Below are 9,288 nucleotides of genomic sequence, written 5' to 3'. Positions count from 1 at the left end.
TGTCATTCAAATTCTCAAATTTAAGCTAGTATTTACACATGTAGAAATAATTCAATATTCTTGCAGGTCACTTTAACTGTTTTTAGTGAAAATTATGTTAATCTAAGACTATTCTATTAAATTAAATGAAAATTAAGCCAATCAAATTATTTATTAAGAAAATAATGACAATATAGAACACCTAAGCAATGCTATTGGATACCCATGATCCAATAGGAGTTGCCTACCCCATCAAGATCTACGCAAGTTGGACTACTATCCATAACAGATCGTATTTCTGCCTAGACTTTGAATTAATTGATTCTGTAAAGAATGATAACTATAATCAAGGGCCAAAAGCAATTTGATTACTCACACCGGTAGTTTGGAAAACTTACAGTGAGTTGACGCCAAAATCCAGTGTTATTTAATCTGTTCCAGATTGGCAACTCTGAATGCTTTAAAAATTCTTGAAATCCAGCATATTTACAAGCAACTCCAGAAACATTTGGACAGTTCAGAGGCTCATCAACTGCTATCACACCCTCCCTAGAATAATTTTACGATAATTCTTATACCAACAAAACAAAAAGGAAATCTATAAACCTTGAACAGTTGAACTTCCCTAGAATACCTGAAATTTCCAAGTGAAAATCCAACAGTAACTTTTCCCTGTACAGAATATCCAACAGAGAATTCACACTTGTTACGGTAACCATTAACAAGCGGTGATTCAACTATACCTTCAAACTTGCATGGAAGACCACCTGCAAATTGATAGAAGACCAATAACATTATTAGTTACCAAGTTAGTTATCATAATTAAACAAAAGATAATAGTAAGTTTGTTTAAGGTAGTATTCAATTTTAGATAACATGTCTTTCGGTAATGTGTATTCTAAACTACAGTCTCGACATCAATTGTTCAAAAACATCATTGCCTCTAGGGCAGTAATTTAAATCGAGTGAGTAAAAATTAATCGATTCTAGAAATTGTAATTGAACTCGACTCGAGTATACACAGAGTCGAGTTCAAGCCGGTTAACGAGTTATCAAGCTCTAGTCGAGTTTGAACTACTTGAATTTCAAAGTATTTTATGAACCAAATAGATAGCCCATCCCGACATTACCAAGTCCAACCCAATATATTACATACATGTGTAGTATCAAGTTTGAGTGGAGTCAAGTTCGAACCAATTCAAGTAGAGTTCGAACAAACGAGTCGCATTCGAGTAGAACTTGTCGAAAACTTGGACCGACTCGAGTTTGAATCGAGTTCGATTCTGCTTGATTTTGATTTACATTATAGCCCTAATTGCATCCCAACATGCTTTGCCTCCCAACAAACTCAGAACACATATAACAGATTAACGTCTCAGTTACTCAGATAAGTAAGAGCTGACCTATTTCTCTAGAACTAAGAATCCATTCTGGAAGCGAGATGCCATTTGGACATGCTTTACGTGCATTTCGAGTCTGCACATGGACAATAAATAAGTAGGAGGTTTATGTCAGCTTATGGTGAACAAGTGGCAAATAACCTTAGAACTCGATAAACGGCATACTAAGTACAAGGATATCCAAGTGCTTCAAGGAATCGAAAAATATAAAATAAATATAATCACCAGTTTTTTGAGCATTTGAGCTAGAGAACTCTTCTTGTGCTCCAGTTGATCAACATAGGACATATGAGCAAGTGGTGTCACGGAATCACGTGCACTTCTACTCTTTGAGACTGTACTCTCCGGAGTTATATTGTCATCAACACAGTCAGCATCATCAACACCAAATGAAGATTTGGGGACATCAGAGTTTTCAGAAGTTGTATGCTGTGTACTTGATGGAAGAGGGGTCCTCGGGATGGCATCTGCAATCTTCAAATTCTTGTTCCCAAAAGATTTTCCATTCAACTCCTGGAACATATACTCATGAGAAGACAAGCTACTAAAAGTACACTGAAATCTTATTAACAAGCCAAAAATAATACCTGAACTGCACTTTTAACTTGTTCGGCGGTCTCAAAACTCACAAATCCTGTTAGCATGCCCTTCCTCTTCTTGGCTGATTTAAAGTTAATTCCCTAGTAATAATAAAAATTATTTGTCAAATGGAAGTATAAAACACAAACCTAAGTCTCTATGCTGTAATATTTTACAGCTACGAAATGTCTTAATATAGGATTTTCAAACAACATAGAGCAAATAGCAAAACAAATTACTGCCTCTATCTAGCAAGTCCAGAAAATTAATCCATAATTTAGACAAATGAGCTGGCATCAATCTGAAAAAGTAGTTATTTTTCGGATTAAAGCAACAACCTTAATAATTGCAGAACAAATTTAAAGTTTTTAGAGCAGAAAATTCTACAACGCACTGGGACAAATGCTATTGCATTACTGTATTGTGTCAAATGCATCACCTCAAATCTGTGCTGAAGTAAGGTCGTATATTTGGTACAGTCTACAATAGTGAAAACCTAATTACCATATTATATAAGACAGGGCCAGTAGGATTAGCAATATCTCCTACGTAAGGGACCGTAACTATATATAAAAAAATCCATCTTTTTACACAATCTTCTGAATTACTAAGCTTGTTGCCAACTTCCAGGAAATGAAAGTTCAACTGTACTTGATTCCAGACTTCCAGCTGTCATGCCTTGTCATGATGATTTTGAGTTTTTATGATGTTTTGTATTTTTGTATATGTTTGAATGCTTAGAACAGTAAAACTAGAAACTGAGAATTTAAGCTAGAAATGTAGAAGAATAAAAGAAATATTGATAGTTTTAGAGGGATATAAACCAGAGAGAGTTCAGTTATAGAGAGAGAGTAAACAGAATCTTGAGAGAGAAAGATATGGTGGACAACTGATTTCCATTTTCTGAATAACAGTTTCAACATAATGGAAAATACAAACTGTTGGCCTATTTTTGATAGGGGATGGTGGCTGATTAAGGATTAGGGTAGAAAACTCTCTCGAGAGATTTCAGAAAACAACACTGATCAATTTCAGTAATAATATACTCTGCTGATTTACAAAGATTAAAACTATATATAATATAATCTACTTTCCTAATTAAAATTAAACTAATTAAATAACTAAACCTATTTTAGAATAATCTAATAAATGGGCTTCCAAAGCCTATTATATTGCTTCCAAATACTTTCTTTGGACTTTCTGACCCGTTGTCCTGCATCAATTCTCCTCCGCTGAAAAGAACTCGACTTCGTCAAGTTAATACAATCACACAGAGCTTGATAAAGCACCAAAGACTGTTGCCTAACTGGCACATGAGAACGATCACAAGCAAGAGTATATCAACGACCATTCTTGACAACAGTATATGTGTTGGCACGTGCAACATGATGAGCATCTCGAGCAACAAGCCATGGACGCCCCAAATGATATCGCAAGCTTCAATGGAAGAACATCACACATAACTGCATCATTAAACTTCTCGGTTGAAAATTTAACCAAGCACCGCCTTTACAACCGAAGCTTCGTATCACTAATCCAACATATATAATAAGGACGAACCTCTGCCATTAAGCCTAACCTTTTAACAACCTTTTAACAGCATACGCGCCTATAACATTTGTGCAGCTCCCAATATCAATGATGAGAGAACAGATTTTACAAACACATGTAACTCTAGTGTAAAAGATTTGTCGTCGTTGTACATGTGAATCATTTGCACCTTCTTGTGTTGCTTGCATAACCCCAAGATTAGCTGTCTTTTCTAAATGTTCCTCCGCTTCGAGGTCTTCTTTAGTCATCTCGACGTATAAAACGTCAAGATTTTCTTTTTCCACCACATTAACTCTTTTCAAAGGTGAGTTTTGTTGGGAGAATTACGCCCAATTCCTTGACAGTTAAAGCATCGGCTAGTGTTTCTAGCTTGTGATGAGAATGGAACACGATTATACTTGTTAATCGTTTGCTGGCCTTGAATAGGATCTGAAAGAACAAAAGCATTCCTCGACTTGTTAGAGAATAAACTCATCCCAACGCTCCTCTTCAGACCATCCTCAACTGAATGTGCAACCTATATAGCATCCTTTAAAAACAAACATCTACTACCGGCTACTTTACCTGAAATTTCATAATGCAAGCCTTGACAATACATAGAAATAAGGACGTCTTCATCCCAAGGAAACTCAGATTGTGCTGCCAAATTATAAAATTGTCGAGTGTAATCTACAACGGATTTGCTTCCTTGCACAAGCTCAGTAAAATGAAGTGACACGCGTTGTTTATAGTCCGCAGGCTTAAATTGACGAACCAAAGCAGCTCTCATGTCTTCCCGCCTTGCCACATGAAAATACCCGGATCTCTGGTATTGCTCCCACCAAATACGAGTAATTCCTCTAAATTTTGTAGCAATAAAAACTACTTTTTTATCCTCGGACAGATTATACTATCGAAAGAAGTTGTCAACACTATGTAGCCAATCTATGAATATATTCGGTTCTTGATCTCCATGAAACTCAACAACTTCAGGTTTCACTATATTTGTTCTCTGTTCGGGGACATGAACATTAGCTGAGGCTGCACTTGAGGCTGAAGCAGCGGTTGTGGTTGAATACAGGCTATCAGCAATGAATTTAAGTGATGCCTTCACATCTCGCATCTCTAATGTCAAACCTTCAATTTTGCCATCAATAATTTGTAACCTCTCATTATTTTCTTCAATATTTTATCACGTCAACTGTTTACTTCATTTGCATTGACCATTTGTGTCGAATTAAGGGTTGTTCTACAATTGGTTTAGTGGAAGAATCGACTGAAATCAATAGCAGTCGACAAGTGGTGGCCTGATTTTTGGGATTGCGAGGAAGGAGTTTGACAAAAGTTCCAAAAGAAGTTAAATTATGTAACTGGGCAGGCGGGTGATGATGGCGTTTGGTAGCTGTTGGTGGCTAATGGCGGCTGTCTTGTGGCTGTCGGAGGCTGCTGGTGATTGTCGGAGGCTGCTGGATGTTGCCGATGGCTGGTGGTAGTTGTCGGTGACCTATAATAGCTGTCTGGTAGGTTGTCGGTGGCTGATGTGGTTGAAAGAATGGTGGTTGTGATACCACTTGATAGGGGATGGGGATGATTTAGGGTTAGGGTAGAAAACTCTCAAGAAATTTCAGAAAACAACACTGATCAATTTCAATAATAATATTCTCTGCTGATTTACAAAAATTAAAACTATATGTATAATAATCTATTTTCCTAATTAAAATAAAACTAATAAAATAACTGAACTTATTATTGAATAATCAAATAAACGGGCTTCCAAAGTCTATTATATTGCTCCCAATTACTTTCTTTGGGCTTTTTGACCGTTTTCGTGTATCATTTATACTCATTACAGTATGTTTGGCATTATTGTTGTAGATAAAAAACATTAGCTTTTTGTTGAAAAGCAGCTAAAAACTGTTTAAAATTCAAAAGTTGTTTCTCCCGGAAAGTGCTTTTTACGTAAAAGCTGCGGTTAGAAAAAGCATGTCAACCGGTAGAAAAAAACTGCTTTTCAGCCTATGCGGGAAGCAGTTGCTGATTTCACCATCATTCCTCACCAAAAGCATTATTTTTTTAATTTTTATATGAAAACATATACATATCAAATATATTACCAAACAGTCATCTGAATTTTATAACACTTTTTTTGTAACAGCCCGTCAACTTTTAACAGTAATTCCAAACAAACCCTTGGTAAAAGACTATAGTACCTTTACATACTACTAACTACTAATAATACTAATGCTAGGCTTCCCTGACACGATTCTTGTTTTTTACTTTCATAATAACATTACAATGGTGAATGGCCATATGTCTCCTCCACTCACACGTTGATCCATATATTCAAAGAAAAAAAATAGTTCATTTAGGGTCCAATACATGTAAACGAGCACTTCTTAGTTATTTTATTATTATACTAATAACACGGGTCTAATGCTGACATGACATACAACTTTAAAGTTTAGGGCAACTATTAAATGATTCTTCCTTCGTGACCTTTGGAATCTATCTTCACATGGATACCCTCGCTGAATATCATAAAAACACTTATAACGATTGAAAAAACATAAATGGATCATTATAAACCACAACATATTTAACTTTAAAAACACTAGAGAAAAGGACTTGTAACTAAATTAAAGTCAAATATGAAAACTAGTATGAAATACTCATTTAAGTGACTTACATTAAGGCCCCGTTTTTTTGCTTAAATATTATCCCCATTTTCCAATGTTTGCTTGGGCTAGAAAATTAAGTCAAAGGAAAAGGATAGTTAAAATGGAAAGTATGTTTCCATGCCACAAAGGGGAGATATTACATGAACTTTTTCCATCTCTATATACTCCTCCCTTCCGCACTACATATTGCAAAAGGTATCTCATGGCCTCGTGATTGTGGCGCTGAATTGTCACTATTTCCTTATTTTCCTCGATATATCAGCGCCAATTTCATTAAAAACGAAGTTGAGTAAGTGTGCACGATAGTGATAGCGGCTATTTTTTGAAGGAAGACAACATGATAAATATATTATTGGAGAGAAGTGGTAGTGTGGGTGAAAAAACATAGTGATTTGGTATGGAATTTGAGAGAGAGACTTAGGTAATTAGATTGTATATGATACACATGAACTGATCTATGGTGTATATCTTTTTTATTGCGGGTAAGGTTAAACAATGTGTCCTACATAGGTACTGATAGCCCAAGTCTATCTGTCATGCTCCTTCATTTACCAACTCTTTCCGGTGAAATATGCATATCATTTGATCGTCTTCCACCCGCAAGTTACCACCATTGTTACCTTATAACCTTCATGTCTTCAAAAAAATCAGTGAAATCAGTAATAGTTGGAATTTGCAGCAAGTAAGGCGTCAGTAAAGCAGAGATGGGATGGCAATGGGTAGCGTTCGGGGCGGGTTTTATAGTATCCACTATTCTTTTGGCACCTAAAATAAATTTCAATTCTGCATCCCTTATATTAGCGGGTATATACTCATATCCACCCCATGTGGATCAGGGGAGCAGTTATTATCCACTTACCATTAATTTTTAACTCCTTTTGTATTTTATCTATATCAAAAAAAATATTTTTATTAGTATAATATAGGTTTCCAATTAGTCCTTACTCCTTAACAAATCTAAATAAATTTGTATAATCAAAACGTATCAAACTAATTTAATACATGAAAAAATAGTATAGATTACAAGCTGATAACTACATAATTAAGTTTAAATATGTATATTACTTAAATATAGATAACTTGCACGCCGAGTGTGGAGCAAGGGACAATATACATACTCCCCGTATCCGCATTTTTAAATCGAGTATTATTCGTTCTGCACCATTATCTGGTCAAAATGATAAATTATCTATGTAAACAAGACCTATATCTTAGCAATAATTTAATCGTAACACTCCCACCTACCCGTATTTGTTATTCTGCTCAATCTCTTTCTTTGAAATTTAATCGTAACACTCCCACCTACCCGTATTTGTTATTCTGCTCAATCTCTTTCTTTATATCAAAATTTCAACTGCATTATCACACATCCTTAAACAACTTACATCATGCATATTACACATTTCTCATAATACTACTTCTAAACGATTCTTAAATGCAGTAATATATACGATTTCATGCCTCGGACAATCACCTCTACTTCCTTGATTGCATATATTAATTTATGTATACATACATGAATTCATAAGAGCAAGTCCAATGCAATGCTATGAATGCAATGCTACAAGTGGTGTCATTTCCATAATTTGAAACCAAATGCTAAAAATTTCAACTCCAAAGGAGTTCTATCCTTCGATGCAAATATGCGTCATTGGTTCAAAATTTGAAACCAACGATACATTTATGCATCCATGCCACATCATGCATATCCGTAAACTTTGAATAAGATATATGAAAAGACAAAGATGAGTTAAATTTGAAATTATTTGGTTTCAAAATGCAAGTAGCATTGGGGTTGACACTAAAAAATACTTTTTGATGCCAAATTATAGCAATGGCTATAGTCATCTTGCATCTAGCATTGGACTTCCTGTAAGAAATAAGAAAAAATCTGGTACTCACATTATCAGTAAGAAAGGAGCGTAAATTATCCGAACTCCACCTCATTGGCAAATTAACAAAACACTTCTGCAACACATCATCCGAACAACATTCCCCAATTGTCTCCGTATTCAAAACCTCATCACCTCCTCTCTTAACTTCCACACTCTCTCCATTCTCATTCTTCATCTTCTTCCCCCTCTCCGATGTCGGGTCCCAAGTATTATCCGGCCGTTGTCTCAGCTCCTCTTCGCTATGCGCGTATCGACACGTCTCGCCGTGGCTACACTCACCACCTGTTCGACGATAGTACGAGCACAAGCTCGTTTTCCATAGCGGGTGTTTTGATTTCTCCGGCGGTGGTGCAATTGGTTCGGAGTCGGGTTCGGGTTGTTTGCGCTTCTCGCCGGGTTCGGGTACAGGGTCGGCGGTGGTGGCGAGTGGTTGGATGGACTCGAGTTCGGGTACAGTTTCGGGTTGGGGTTCAGGTAAAGTTTCGGGTCGGGGTTCTGGCGGTGGTGAAAGGGGAGAGATGAGGGGGTGGTCGGAGATGGAATCGTGGCCGTTCATTGGAGGTATTAGGGGGTTTAGGGTTTGAAAGTGAGGGGATTAAGGAGTTTGTGTGGCACTTGCGGTTAATCCAACAAGGCAACGTAACTATAAAATATCTTGGAGACCATATGTTATGCAATCAAAACACTATAAAATATATTATTTGTGAAGTATGTTTTACGAGTATCACTATTTCATTAAAATTATTGAAGATCATTTAAGTTTAATAAGTAGAATGTGTATGTTCTGCAAGGTGAACAAATATTTTGCAAACTTAACATGTTTTGCAGAATAAAATATTTTTGTAATATTTTACATGCAGTATATATATGATTTTCAAGATTTTGAATAAAATAAGGATTTTTGTAGAGTATGATTCACAAAATAATATATTTTGTAATATTTTTATGCAATATTTAACTTGCAGAATATAAGTGGTCTCCAAGGTCTCCAAAAAAAGTGGTCTTCATAGAACTTAACCCTATATATTTAATGTAATTAATTTACTAGATTGGCACGATAATTTTGATAAAAAAATTTTGACAAATATGGCTTATAACCTTACAAATAAGTATTTGTTCTCAGGTCGAACCCAATACGTGGGACGATAAAAAATGAACTCTTAACCACCTGAGCTATCCAACCGTGCTCGAGATTGGATAATTTTTAAAAATATTAATGAAATTTAT

The 9,288-nt window shown here is 35.7% G+C and overlaps 1 protein-coding gene across 1 annotated transcript; it reads right to left on the bottom strand.

The window, feature by feature from the left end:
• Positions 1 to 347: 347 nt before the first annotated feature.
• LOC141705574 (zinc finger CCCH domain-containing protein 24-like) lies at positions 348 to 8,699 on the bottom strand. Its single transcript, XM_074508475.1, has 6 exons — positions 8,069 to 8,699; positions 1,967 to 2,059; positions 1,605 to 1,892; positions 1,383 to 1,455; positions 614 to 746; positions 348 to 528 (listed from the first exon to the last, which is right to left on the bottom strand). Exons 1-6 carry the CDS (start codon positions 8,615 to 8,617, stop codon positions 348 to 350), a joined length of 1,317 nt encoding a protein of 438 aa, XP_074364576.1. The 5' UTR covers positions 8,618 to 8,699.
• Positions 8,700 to 9,288: the final 589 nt, after the last annotated feature.

This window comes from Apium graveolens, unplaced genomic scaffold, assembly GCF_009905375.1.
Source record: "Apium graveolens cultivar Ventura unplaced genomic scaffold, ASM990537v1 ctg9055, whole genome shotgun sequence".
NCBI classification, from domain to species: Eukaryota; Viridiplantae; Streptophyta; class Magnoliopsida; order Apiales; family Apiaceae; genus Apium; species Apium graveolens.
Note: the sequence above shows the minus strand (reverse complement) of the source record. Positions and strands in the feature narration are given on the sequence as shown.